This window comes from Podarcis pityusensis (assembly GCF_964106645.2).
Source record: "Podarcis pityusensis genome assembly, chromosome: 5".
Classification (NCBI taxonomy): domain Eukaryota; kingdom Metazoa; phylum Chordata; class Lepidosauria; order Squamata; family Lacertidae; genus Podarcis; species Podarcis pityusensis.
In genome coordinates, this window is record NC_138032.1 from 87,453,689 (window position 1) to 87,467,208 (window position 13,520).

A 13,520-nucleotide genomic window follows, 5' to 3' on the forward strand; every position below is an offset into this window, starting at 1 on the left:
ACCTGTTCCAGGAGGGTCCAGGGAGCCATAGAAGAATTCCCACTTAGCCTTGGCGATGCGCTGGGCGTGGGCTGAGCTCTCTCGGGAATATGCCCATGGACTCCCCTGTAGAAAAGAGAGAGAGAAAATGCTTATTTGTGAGGTTCCTTGCATGGGATGGAGGAAGATGTAGGAAGAAGGGGCAGAGGAGATGCCATTCCTGGCAAGGAAGGGACTCTGAAGTACCTGGTACTGGGACTCCCCGCTCTGTGGGCTTCTCCGGAGCGCTGAGATGTCGTTGGAAGGGCTGATCATGCCGTTGGTAAGGGAGCTGGAGAGGCAGTTGGCATTGAGAGAATGTGGGCTCCCGTTGCCCAGGCTCAGGGAAGACTGTGCTCCCAAAAGGAACCTGTTTCCAGCCAGGAGAGGGTCCGAAGCAGATGTCTCCAGCTTCAGCTTATGACTAAGGTGCTCCTGGCCTTTACCGCTGAGGGCCAGTGGGGCCTGTTCCACAGCAGGGCCAGTACCAGCCAAGACAGACTCATTCGTCTTCACTTTGATGCTCTCGTTTGCCTCTTGAGCGACAGGCTCCGGGGACGCTGCGGCGTTATGCTGTGGGGAATGCGGATTTTGGGCCATGGGGCAACCGCTTCCCTGCTTCCTTGCCGGGCTTCCAAAATGGAGGGCTTCCCCGAGCTCCAGACTCCTGCTCAAGCCACTCTCCTTCCTGGACTCCACCAAAGGGAGGCCATTCAAAGTTTTGACGCTGGCCTTCTCGATGAAGCGGAAGGTCACCACAGAGCTTTGACCGCCGGGGGCTGAGGCGACCAGGGGGATGCGGCTACCTGGAGAGCCCAGCGAGGGCGGAGGCCTGCTCCTCAGGGGTGTGCATGGAGCTGTCACTCTCCCTGAGTTGGGGCAGTTGCTGTTGCCAAGGTAACCCATCTCCGTGACCTTCCGGATGAGGGAGCCGGTGCTGTTATACATGCCCAGTTGGGAGCGCTTGGCCTCCACGGTGAGCCCCTTGCGGAGGAGGTGGATCCTGCCGGCGTTGAGGTTGGGCGTGAGGCAGTGCTGGGGGTTCAAGGCAGCAGGTTCTGCATTCTTGGACGGCGACAGCCAAGGCCTCCTCTTCAGCTCTCGGGCAAAGCGCTGAGGGGACATGGCATGGTCTCCCTCAGGATGGAAGCACATGACTGCTCCTGCCTGGGACATCCTGGAGCAGGCGAAACAGATTCGGAGCCGAACGGGGAAACGTGAGGAGCAGGAGCAGAACTTCCCAAGCAGCGCTGAGGTAAGAAATCCAGCGGGAGTAAGCCCTGAAAGCGATAGCAAAAAGTCAGAGGTGAGGATCTCAGTGGCACATTTGATTTAGAGGCACGCTGAGATAGGGAGGGAGAGCTTGCGAACTGAACCTACATTGCAGGAGTCCCCAAACAAGGCTAGAGAACAAGGAGCAGGGAACGAGGGATAGCTCAGTTGGTAGAGCACAAAACTCTTGATCTCAGGGCTGTGAGTTCAAGCTCCGCATTGGCAAAATATTCCTGCATGGCAGGGGGTTGGCCTAGATGATCCTTGTGGTTCCTTCTAACTCCATGATTTTAAATTTAGAAGGGGGAAAAAGGAAGCATTCTTGTGAATGAGTTACTTTGAAATTGCATTATGTTGTCCAGTCATCCCGTTCTTGGAAAAATCTCTAAAACAAAATGATTTTATTTTACTTATTAAAACATTAATAGGCTGCTATTTCATTCACAAAAGCAGTTTACAACAAAAAATGCATAACACCGCAGAAAAAAGTTAACTACAGACATCAATTAACCAGTGCAGAAAGACGTATTCTAAGTTGGCTGCATAGGCCTGGCAGAGTAGAAAAAGGTTTATATATTGTATTTTATTGCCTTTTATACCCCACATTTCCACCAAGCAGATCAAGGTGACGTACACGGTTCCCTTCCTCCCATTTTTATCCCCACAGCCACCCTGTTAGGTGGGTTCGGCCGAGAGGTCCAAGGTCACCCAAGGAGCTTCGTACCCGAGTGGGAATTTGAACCCTGGTCTGACACTCTAACCACTGCAACTTACTACAGGCGTTCGAAAGTTTAAACAGAAGGTGCCCGCTGAACCTCTAGTGACAAAGTGCCCCACAATAATGGGCCAACGATACTATTCCTTGTTATCAAGTGAGCCTCGCCAACTCGGGTATAAAGGCTCAGGCGATTCCTGAGGTAAACCTTGACCTAAGTTGTTCAGTTATGCAGATAATGTTTGGAGAAGCCTTATTTGATTAATAGAGTACCCGGCCTCTAGTGGGCAGGGCTTTTAAGCTGCAATCTAGAATCTATAACCAGCTCCTCCGGGTTGTCAGTTTTTTCAAAATAGAGGTTAACTGTCACATACCTTAAGGGGTTTCATTTCTCTCAGCCAGTATGTTACTATGCTAAATTTCTCTATTAATGCTTTGTTACACACACACACACACACACACACACGTGAGCCATTTGCTTCACTGAATGAAAAGACAAACTAAAGAAGGAGAAGGTGGAATATCTTACACTGGGTGAGTAATGAGATATTTCCTTGACAGGAGGGCTGATTTTTGTCACCCCACCCCTCCACAAGACAGAGAACAGCAAGAATGGGAACCATGTTTTTCTTTGAACAGCTGACTGCAAGACAGCCATCATTAATTTTGCCACAGGTAGTTAATTCTATTTTAAAAAATATAATTTTTTATTAAATTTTCCATTTTAACAATCCAATCCGATCACATTAAATATTCCAAATTATACAAATACATATCATATAGTCCAAATATTCTGCAAAATTATAAATTTTTATTGGGACTTCCCATGCTTCAAGTTCGGGGGGGCTCTGATCATCTCATATCTTTACTGCCTTGAGTTTCCGATAGTTAATTCTAAGTTTGTGAAACTCTAGATGGGGGAGGGGGAACCCATTAATCTCATACCCTCCAACGTTTCTCCAATCAAAATAGGGATGTCCTATTCAATAATAATAATAATAATAATAATAATAATAATAATACCCTGACCATCTGACTGGGTTGCTGTATCCACTCTGGGCAGCTTCCAACAGGATATACAAAAACAACAAAAACATGAAACATTTAAAAAAACCTTCCCTATACAGGGCTGCCTTCAGATGTCTTCTTATAGGTTGTATAGTTACTTATCTCCTTGGCTTGGGAGTCATGTAACTCCATACCCTCCGACATTTCTCTGATGAGAATAGGGACACCCAAAGGAAAAGCAGGACATTCCAGGATCAAATCCAAAACTGGGAGGGCTTCTGTAAATCTGGGACTGTCTCTGGAAAATAGGGACACTTGGTGCTGTGATGTAGTATCGATCTCAGGGAAAGAAAGAGCACACATGTACCATTCATCAGATATGAGGAATGGCGGCATGGTTATTTTGCTCCTCCAAGTACTCAGGTTGGGAAGCTGATGAATAATAATAATAATAATAATAATAATAATTATTATTTAGTTATACCCCGTCCATCTGGCTGAGTTTCCCCAGCCACTCTGGGCGGCTCCCAATCAAGTGTTAAAAACAGTACAGCGTTAAATATTACAAACTTCCCTGAACAGGGCTGCCTTCAGATGTCTTTTAAAGAGAGGATAGCTGCTTATTTCCTTCACATCTGAAGGGAGGGCGTTCCACAGGGCGGGCGCCACTACCAAGAAGGCCCTCTGTCTGGTTCCTTGTAACCTCACTTCTCGCAATGAGGGAACCGCCAGAAGGCCCTCGGTGCTGGATCTCAGTGTCCAGGCTGAACGATGGGGGTGGAGACGCTCCTTCAGGTATACAGGACCGAGGCCGCTTAGGGCTTTAAAGGTCAGCACCAACACTTTGAATTGTGCTTGGAAACGTACTGGGAGCCAATGAAGATCTCCCAGGACCGGTGTTAGGTGGTCCCTTATGTGAAGAGGCTCTCTCCACATAGAAACGACATTCGGCATGAAGTAGCCATGGAGAATATCTTGAACTCACCCAACATATGTTGGTGCTTGAGGCTTATAAATGAGAATGGGTCCTCCGCCTATCTCTAGTGGGTCCATACTAATGGTTGTGTAAAGCTTCTGTCCATTTTAGTGGGATGTGCTTGTGCAGGAAACACTCCCAGTGTAGTGTGCGAGATCTGTCTGCCTCCCACTCCACCTCCCCAGATCTTCTCTCTCCGCCTCTGACAGTCCCAACTACCTGCAACATTTTCTTCAAGATGGCCCCGAAGATTTTAGCCAGAAGCCGCCATAATAAGCTGCCCGAACGTAAAGAGGCTTTGTTAAAAGTGAGGGCAAGGACCAATTACTCTCATCATTCAGCACAGAAAGAGCAAGAGATTATGGGATAGCAGTAATGGGCTTTGGCAGCATCTGGCAAAAAAAGGGGGTGATTAAGAACCTGCTCAGCAGTAGATGGCCTCCCCAGCAAGTCACAGCAGGGATTAATCAAGACCTCCTATTACTTATGGCACAGAAAGCTCATCAACAGGACAGTAGAAATGTCGGGATCAGCATCTTCTCTGGTGGGGGAAGGGATGAGCAAAGGAGGATGCTCACGATAGCCACCTTGCCTGCCGATAGTAGAATGTGCTTTATTTTTCTTTATTAAAGGCCAGTCTACAATATTGTTTTCCATTGGATTATTGGAAATCCCATTGAATCGTTCCACCGGCATAAATCTGGGAAGTGAAGCGCTCTAAGAAGTGAGACATTGCTAGTGCCACAAATGCACACCAACTAAATCACTCTGGACCACAGTAAGGGGTCACAAATTCAGCTGCTAAACAATTCTGAACAGGAATTGGCACCAGTACCTTCAGAAAACTGATGGGCTTAGTTTATGTCCTTTGGAGGGAAAGTGCATCTAAGACGAGGCGTGGTTGTATGCCATACTTCTTGTTCCCGGTTTCTCCATAAAGTCCAGTTTCTATGCCCCAACCCACTCTCATTGCGATTGCAAAAATCACAGGTTCCAATATATGATTATGGTGGTGAGACTTTTATATGCACAAAAATGGAAAGACACGTCATTACCAACAATGGAGGAATGGTTGTTAAAATTATTGGACTTAGCTGAGATGGCAGAATTGACATGTTTCATCAAAGAAAAGCTTTTGCTAACATTTGCTAAAGAATGAAAGCTACTTATCGACTTTTTGCATGAAAAAGAAAATGAATTAACGACATTTGGGTTTGTGGATTGAAGATATTGTTGGTTCATAGAAAGTAGTTTTGCTGGGTGTTATATTGGAATGGATGAATTGAATAACTTATATATAGCTGACAGGTGAAGAACTGGAAGTTCTTTATTTTCTTAACTTTTTCTCCTTTTCTTGTTTTCTTTCATTAATTTCGCTCTCTTTCTCTTTTCCCTTTATCATCCCTCTTTCTATCTTTCTTTTCTTTTTGGTTTGGGTTCTTAATTAGATAAACTTTTTAGTTCCGATAAAAACAGATATTTGATAGTAATCTCTGTATCCCTTTTTCCATATTCTATTTTTTTTAAAAAAAGAGATTACAAAAATCAGACTTAATATAAAATTGGGCTCTTTATAAAAGTTGTACTGTGAAAAGAAAGGAACAATGCAGTAATGGCTTCATGTACCAGGGGCAATGAGGAAGAATACAAAACACATGTGCCCAACAGCTGTGGTACCTGGAGACTTTTGTAAGTATTACTTGCCTGTTTTCAAAGTCTACTTCTACATCTACAGTATTAGAAAATACCCCTATGGAAAATATGGAAAAGAATTAGCAGGAGAAAGAACATTTGGTTTGGTGGCAGGACATGAAGAAGAACCAACAGAAGTGGAGAAGAGAGATAAATAAAGGACAAGATGGTGTTGGAAATCTTAACTTGGAATGTAAATGGACTCAATAAAACTAAATGCAATAAGATCGAACATGTGGTAAAAAAGTTACATTTGGATGTGATCTGCTTTCAGGAAATGCATATTGTGAAGATACACAGAATAATTCTGATCAATAAAAGATTGGGAAAGGACCTTGTGGCCTCTGACGTAGGAAAGAAGGGAGGCGTGGTAATGTATATAAAACCAGAATTAGATCAAAGCAATTATTTAAAGATGAGCAAGGAAGAATATTGATAATACAGATAACATCACAAGGAGAAAAAATAATGTTAATAGGCGTATATGCACCAAATGAGGAAAAAAACCTGACTTTTATAAGAGACTTGAAGAAATCCTATTTAAATATTTGAAGGAAAATACAATCTTGATGGGAGATATGAACGGTGTAGCTTCCCTGGAATGGGACAGGACTACAAGAAGAAGCGATACAAAAGAAGGGAAGTTACCCAACAGGCATGGGGGCAGAAGTGATTGCACACAGAGCAACTGTGACGAATTCACAACACACAACTGTGCACCTGCAATGTCCCATTCGCTTTTGTGACCACACTTACCAGTGCAACCCTATTGCCTCTCTGGGATCTTTGCTGTATTCAGGTGCTGGAAATCCCAAACCCCAGCACTGAACATTTCTTCTGCCCACTTGCCAGTTCACAAGGCAGATGCTAGAAGAATGACCCAGTGGGTGGATGGAGCTGTCTAGGTCAGGCATAGGCAAACTCCGACCCTCCAGATGTTTGGGACTACAATTCCCATCATCCCTGACCACTGGTCCTGTTAGCTAGGGGTGATGGGAATTGTAGTCCCAAAACAGCTGGAGGGCCATATCTAGCCATGCCTGCCCTACAGTGTCTCCAAAACTTGGGTCTCCAGATGTTTTTGGACTACAACTCCCATTATCCCTAGTTAGCAAGAGTCAGGGATGATGGGAATTGTAGGGAAGGGTCAGGCATCTATTCTCAGATCTTCTGCTCTTGTTTTCCTTGGAGATATAAAAGCAGGCTTTTATTCAGCATGTGTGGATAGAAAGTATTGGGTTGACTTGTAAGAGGTGTGTGGCATTTTGACATATTTCTGTTAAAAGGCTGGTCTTGTCTTAAACCAGTTTTAAAAGACTCACATAATATATATCTGGAGGGCCGGAGTTGCCTATGCCTGGTCTAGGTTGAAGGTGGGAACTTTTTTTCCTGGGAAAGTGGTCCTGGAGTTATTGGATTATTGTCTGTCCGTCCCCCGCTCAAATCCCCATAGACTTTTTTGTTCACAGCTGTAAACAGTAATCATGGACCACTAGAGATAGACAAAATCACTGGGTTCCAAAAGATTATTCCAAAACAATTTTTGATTTCTCAACACCACAGAGTCAAAACCTCCTTTGGGAGGTTTAATAAAACAGACAAACATTGGAGGCAGGGGTGGGGAAGTGGTTTTTTTATCTAGATCCGCATTCTCCCAGGATAATCTCTGAGGCTGCATATTGGGGTCACCTTGTCATTCTCCCTAATAGCCACCTCATTCTCCCTCTTTTCCTGTCCCAAATTTTCTCTGCCTCCTCTTTTCTCCACAGCTGCCACCCCAACAAAAATCACCTCCCCCTGCCCTGTGCGGCACTTAGCTTAGAAAGAAGACCCCCCCCCCACCAAATTGCCACTTGGTGATGAGTGGCACTGAGGAGAAGAGGCCACAAGACCTGACCTGTGGGCTGCTGGCTCCTTCTCCCAGACTGAAGCCTAATCCTAGATCACAGCAGCTGAATTAGCAATTTATGCATATAGTTATAATTCATTGTTTTCATTTTACTTTTGTAATATGCTGAGGACAGCTGTCAGTCAAAAACACAGCACTGAAATGTAATGTGGTGTGAGATAAGCCTGACACCTTGCGCTGAACTGGGAATGGATTTTTTTGAGGATCCAGGTTATTAGGTCATTAAAGGTCACAGTGCTAGCTTCTAAATGGGGTGTACAGTGGTACCTCAGGTTACAGACGCTTCAGGTTACAGACTCTGCTAACCCAGAAATTGTACCTCAGGTTAAGAACTTTGCTTCAGGATAAGAACAGAAATCGAGCGGTGGCGGTGCAGCGGCAGCGGGAGGCCCCATTAGCTAAAGTGGTACCTCAGGTTAAGAACAGTTTCAGGTTAAGAACGGACCTCCAGAATGAATTAAGTTCTTAACCTGAGGTACCACTGTATCTAACTAGCTTAGGTGGGTCTACTGTTTTGCTGCTGTGGCTCCAACAATTTGAATAGAAATCGCATAATTTCTTTATAAATAATGGAAATCTCCTTAGTTCTGTTGCCAAGCCCAAAGGTCTACCCTGTACCTTAATTTCTAGGAATCGTTAACCAAAGAAATGCACAAATTAAATCAGAATTACATATGAATTACCCAGAAGCTTTTACTGCCTTTTAATGGACATTTATGATAAATACACAATACAATTCCTTAAGTTACTCCTTACCCCATTTAAGCACCTTGCCTTGCTTACATGCCCAGTTCTTAAAGAGAATTTTCCCACCCCAGGATTTCTTAAGCATGATAGGGGCAAGTGTGTTCAAGGAAAATCCACCCTGAGCCAGAGGGGAAAGCTTAGGTGAACGGATCAGCCGACTGGAGCATGACTGCTCCTGTGAAATAACAGCCACCACTGATTTTCCCTTTTAAATTTGGAATGGGATCTTCCTCCCATTGTATATGGAGGTGTTCTTATTGGAACCATATTTGCATAGGAGACCTCCACAGCAAAGAGCACCTATCAACAGATTCAGCCGTTGCATCAACTGCACCCTGTTTTGGATAGGGATAGCTTGACCACTGTGATTGACACATCGGTAACCTCACATTTGTACTACCATAATGCATTATATTTGGTGCATTCCTTGCAGCTGGTGAGGAATACTGCTGCCCGGGGAATGAATGGTGCTAAGGCACTGGCTGCCTATTAGCCACCAATCCACTTCTAAGGCCATATTACTCACATACAGTTCAGCCAGCCTGGATAGCTTAGTCAGTTAGAGCATGGTGCTGATAAGGCCAAGGTTGCAGGTTTGATCCCCGTATGAGACAGCAGCATATTCCTGTGTTTCAAAGGCTTGGACTAGATGATCCTCAGGGTCCCTTCCAACTCTATGATTCTATCTGTGTGCAATCCTGACCCCCACAAACTCCTCATGATATAAAACCCTAAGCAACTCTGGACCAGGTTATCTGGAAAACTAACTTCCCCTCCATTGCCCAGTAAGGGCATTATGGTCAACAAGTGGAACCTAGACAGTCCTACCACAGCTTGCTGGTTATCAGCCTGTGGTGATGTGGACATGGGCTTCTCCACTGATGGCACCAGAGCTGTGGAAGGCACTCCCTGCTGAAATAGGAGAGACTCCATTTGTGCTGGCATTCCACCGACTTCTGAAGATGCACCTATTTACATAGGCATTCCCTTGATCTCTTGACCCAAGTCTCTTGTGCAGTGCAGTTTTAATAGGATTGTTTTACTGTACTGCATATTTTAAAAATGGCTGGTTATATTATAATGTTTTAATGGGATTGTGTTACTGTGTATTTTGATTGCAGCATGTTTTTAATTATTGTGTATTTTAACAATGTTGTGTAATTGGTTTTTATGCTTTGTGAACTGCTTAGAGGTCTATTTGGGCATTACACGGTATACTAAATTCAACAACAACAACAACAGTTGTCCTGTTCTTTACAGGGAAGCTATGCTACAATTTTTTAAAGCCTTAACTGGTGTAAATCTGTGCTTTAGGCGAATGCACTGCACACCTTGGCCCTACCCTCAGGACAGTTGTTGTTGTTGTTGATACTATTATTATTTAAATGGGTATACCGCTCTGTACCCGCAAGTCTCAGGGTGGTTCGCAACAGAAAATCACAATATAAAAACCACAAAATTCATATTGAAAATAAATCAAGAACAGCCCAATAATCTCCCCTCCCCAACACATTTTAAAAGGAAATTGGATGACGATCGGCCAAAGGCCTGGCTAAAGAGGAATGTTTCTGCCTGGCACCTAAAGGTGTATAATGAAGGCGCCAGCCAAAACCTCCCCAGGGAGAGGTTGACTGCACTAAATAGGAACAGAGGTCAGGTCTGTTAGAGTCATGGAGGGATGTACAGGTATTCCTGGTTCATTCCCAAAGGGGTCAAGGTGGAGTGTGTCTGCTGCATATACGCCATACATTCAAAGCACCCTCCCCTCCCAAGAAACCTGGGAAGCGTAGTTTACCTCTCGCAGAGCTACAGTTCCCAGCACCTTTAGCAAACATAAGCCCCCCAGGATTTGTGGGGTGTGTGTGTTGCTTTAAATGTATGGTGCGTATTCAGCCTTACCTTTGGGCAGGCAAAGGGAAATCCAGAGATAGCAGTAACCACAGGTGCGCTCAGCAGAACATTTTGCCTTGTTTTGTTTTTCCTACAAAGCCCCAAGGGAAACTGCACCATTTATGGGGTGGGGCTTCTCCCTGGAACAGACAAGAGCAGCACTTTTCCACCGGGAAAGCTGGAACCCAAAATCCCAGCCCTCAGGGGCGAAAAAGATGTGCTGCTAGGAGCACCTGCAGTTGCCACCACCCCTTCAGGAAGGCAGAGGCTCCCAGGATTAGGGCTGACACTGCTTGTAGTAGTCACCTTGATCCTTTCAGGGTGAGCGGGGAGAGAAAGAGAAAGATGAAGAGGGGACAGCATGCAGGAATGGAAGCAGGAGAAGCAGAGTCAGAAACAGAACACCGCAGCCACTTTAGATTTTCCACGGATTTTTTTTCACTTCTAAAAATGCATTGTTTCATAGGATTAATTAGAAATGTAAGGAATGGATGCAATACCCATAAATAAGGAAGTTTCAAAGTTGCTGTTTACTTTTTCAGATAACCATGTCTCTCTCTTTATTATAAAGGAACATGGGGTGCAGCCTAGCACTGAGTTGGACCACTGGTCCATGTAGCCAGGGGCGTAGCATTGGGGGTGCTGGGGGGTTGTGGCCCAGGGGACACAATTTTTGAGGGGGCACAAACCAGGCAACTCCACGCAGGTGACCCCAGCACGGCAAGGGCTGGCGCTCCCTACCCAACACATGCACCCTCCTGCCTGGCACACACCCTGGGCACCTGCAACCAATGCTACGCCACTGCATGTAGTTCAGTATTGTTGACGCTGAACAGCGGTAGCTCTCCAGGGTTTAAGGCAGGGGGCATTCTGGCCCACCGGGAGATGCCATGGATTGAACTCAGGTATTTTCTGAAGGCAAAGAAGATGCTGAGCTACAGCCCTCCCCCCAATGAATTCAGTAGGATGGCAACTGCAGACCTGGGCTTCACCTCTGGGCATTTTGCAGAAGGTGAGAGCAGGTTGTACATATATAGCAGGACTGTACCTTGGCATGACTGGGGTTTCCAAGCATCTCACACAGAGATCAGTGTGCAATTCTGCCTCCCCCCACCCCGCCCCCCACTGCATGCATTGGACAAACATGTGGATGCAACATGAGAAAGGAGTTCATACCCATGAAATAACTATATACATCTATGCAGATCTCTTTGGTGTGAACAGCTTTCCTGTTCTACATTTTGTTCTTGCATTTGAATAATGCAAGGTGGAGAACACGTCACTGAATTGTCAGGTCTTAAAATATGTACAGGTATCCCCATCATTCATTTGAATATAACGACAACATTCGTGTAACCATTCTAAACACACATTAGAGACTAAAACACAGTTTATCAGAAAATACTCATGACTGCACTGTAAGTGTGCTTTGATTCCACCCCTTCCACCCTGTCAACTATTTCGGTGGTTGTTGGAAAAACTTTGATATACTTGTGAAGTATATCCTACAATTAAGATGTTGCTTTGTTGGTTTACTTATAAGTCAAATAAACACACCAAGTCAGATTCAAAGCGATTTGGGGCACCGGACTCCCCCCCCCCCCCGGAAAACCCACATCATTGAGTAGAGTACATGTTTTACAGCAGGGAAAAGACTTCATGATAAGGTACCAAACCCCAAAGTATCATTTAAGTTCTGCTCAAGTATGAATAATACCTTGCCCAGCACACATTGTGGGCACATCTGACTGCACTCATATGCAATCCTGAGACAAGCTCATACTGCTTAACTCTCCACAGATGAATCTCAAAGCATCACCATCCTCCATATACGCAACCCCACAAACTAGAGTTACCCTCCACACATCAATATGGGAAATATATAGGAAGAAATCCAGTTTTCTTAAACCAGGTCTTTAACCAAGCTGATTAGGATTTCCAAATTGTATTATGGGGGTTACCATCAAGGGAGTCTCTTGAACCAGGCATAGATGAGACGGCAGCACACAATGAAAGAAGAAGGGTCACACACAGAACACAGCATTCCTGGACTTGGGCATAGTCCTTTGCCCTTGCTACCTCACCTCACCAAGCCTGGCCTCCGGCCAGAGTGATATTTACAGTTCTGCCTGCCAGTCCCTCCCACCTGCCTACTGGGAGACACGCAGCTGATCCTCACCCCGGATCGGCCCAGTTCTCTTGGCTCAGCAAGGATCAGCTCTGAATAGATGTGACATCCATCTGTACCAGGAGGGAATGAGCTCCTGGAGAATCCAAGAGACAGTAAACAAGTTCCGAGCCACTTTTAACCCTTAGGCTCCAAGGCTCAGAGAAAAAGCCAAGCAGGTGAAGGTGGCCCTTCCAGGGTCACGATGGGAGAGAGCGTCAATTGATGCAGGTTAGGTTTAAGTTGGGGAGGCAAAGGGAGCTTTTTTCATGACTGTGATGGTATCTTGCCAAGGCAACTGTTGATATGATCAGGAACACACCTAGCAGATAAGTAGCAGGACAGGTCTGGTCTTAATAGCTATATAATTAATTCTGCCTTTGATAGTGTGGCGGCTACTGCGCACACGAAGTCAAGGATGGGTGCTGGGGATTGCTGTTTCGAGAAGGATGGGCCTACCTGCCAGGATTCTTTTTAAAACCCATTGGCAACATATCTACAGTACACACTCATCTTCTTATTAGGAGACAGGGTGTTTGTATCTCCTGGGGCTCTTGTGTCCAGGCTTATGGGGCTCAGCTCTTTCTGCTCAGAATGCAAATGTCAGAGATGTACTGAGTAGCAAACTGAATAGCTTATTCTGCCGTCTGCTTTGCACCTCCCCACCCTCACGCTTCAGGCAGGCTGTCCTTTATTTTTAAAATGCCATATGTAATTCAATGACTTAAATGTATGTTCATCCCCTTAATTTAAAACAATACATTTCTTTGGGGGGGGGGGATTGCTTCAAGGAGTGGTGGGTGAAGAGGAAAAGGTGGCTTTCTGGCATCTCCAGTTCCAGGAAAATGCATAGATGGCTTCCTGCAAGTATTTAGAACCAATCTCTCTCTCTCTCTCTCTCTCTCTCTCTCTCTCTCTACCTCCAGCTTGATATGGAAGAAAAGATGGCACATTTGAAGAAAATATGTTGAGTGCACTTTCGCAGCATAATTGCCACCACTCCAATTATGTACAGTTATATGAGCCCATAATCTCTTTTGTAGTTGCTGGATTTCTCATTAGAAGCTCCTGCTGTTTCGTTTTCCACTTCAAGCAAAGAAGCCATTTGGGATGTACTAAGCAACTG

General features: G+C 45.1%; 1 protein-coding gene across 2 annotated transcripts in view; it reads right to left on the reverse strand.

Annotated features, from left to right (window-relative positions):
* Positions 1 to 1,478, reverse strand: part of PSD (pleckstrin and Sec7 domain containing) — a 90,432-nt gene extending 88,954 nt beyond the window's left edge. The window contains exons 1-2 of one of the 2 annotated variants that reach the window (XM_081005436.1): positions 226 to 1,478; positions 3 to 105 (exon numbers count right to left, since the gene is read on the reverse strand). In XM_081005436.1, coding sequence (XP_080861562.1) covers positions 3 to 105; positions 226 to 1,194 — 1,072 coding nt within the window. In that variant the 5' untranslated portion in view covers positions 1,195 to 1,478. The remainder of the gene's footprint in view (positions 1 to 2; positions 106 to 225) is intronic. The other variant, XM_081005437.1, reaches the window with a different exon arrangement.
* Positions 1,479 to 13,520: the final 12,042 nt, after the last annotated feature.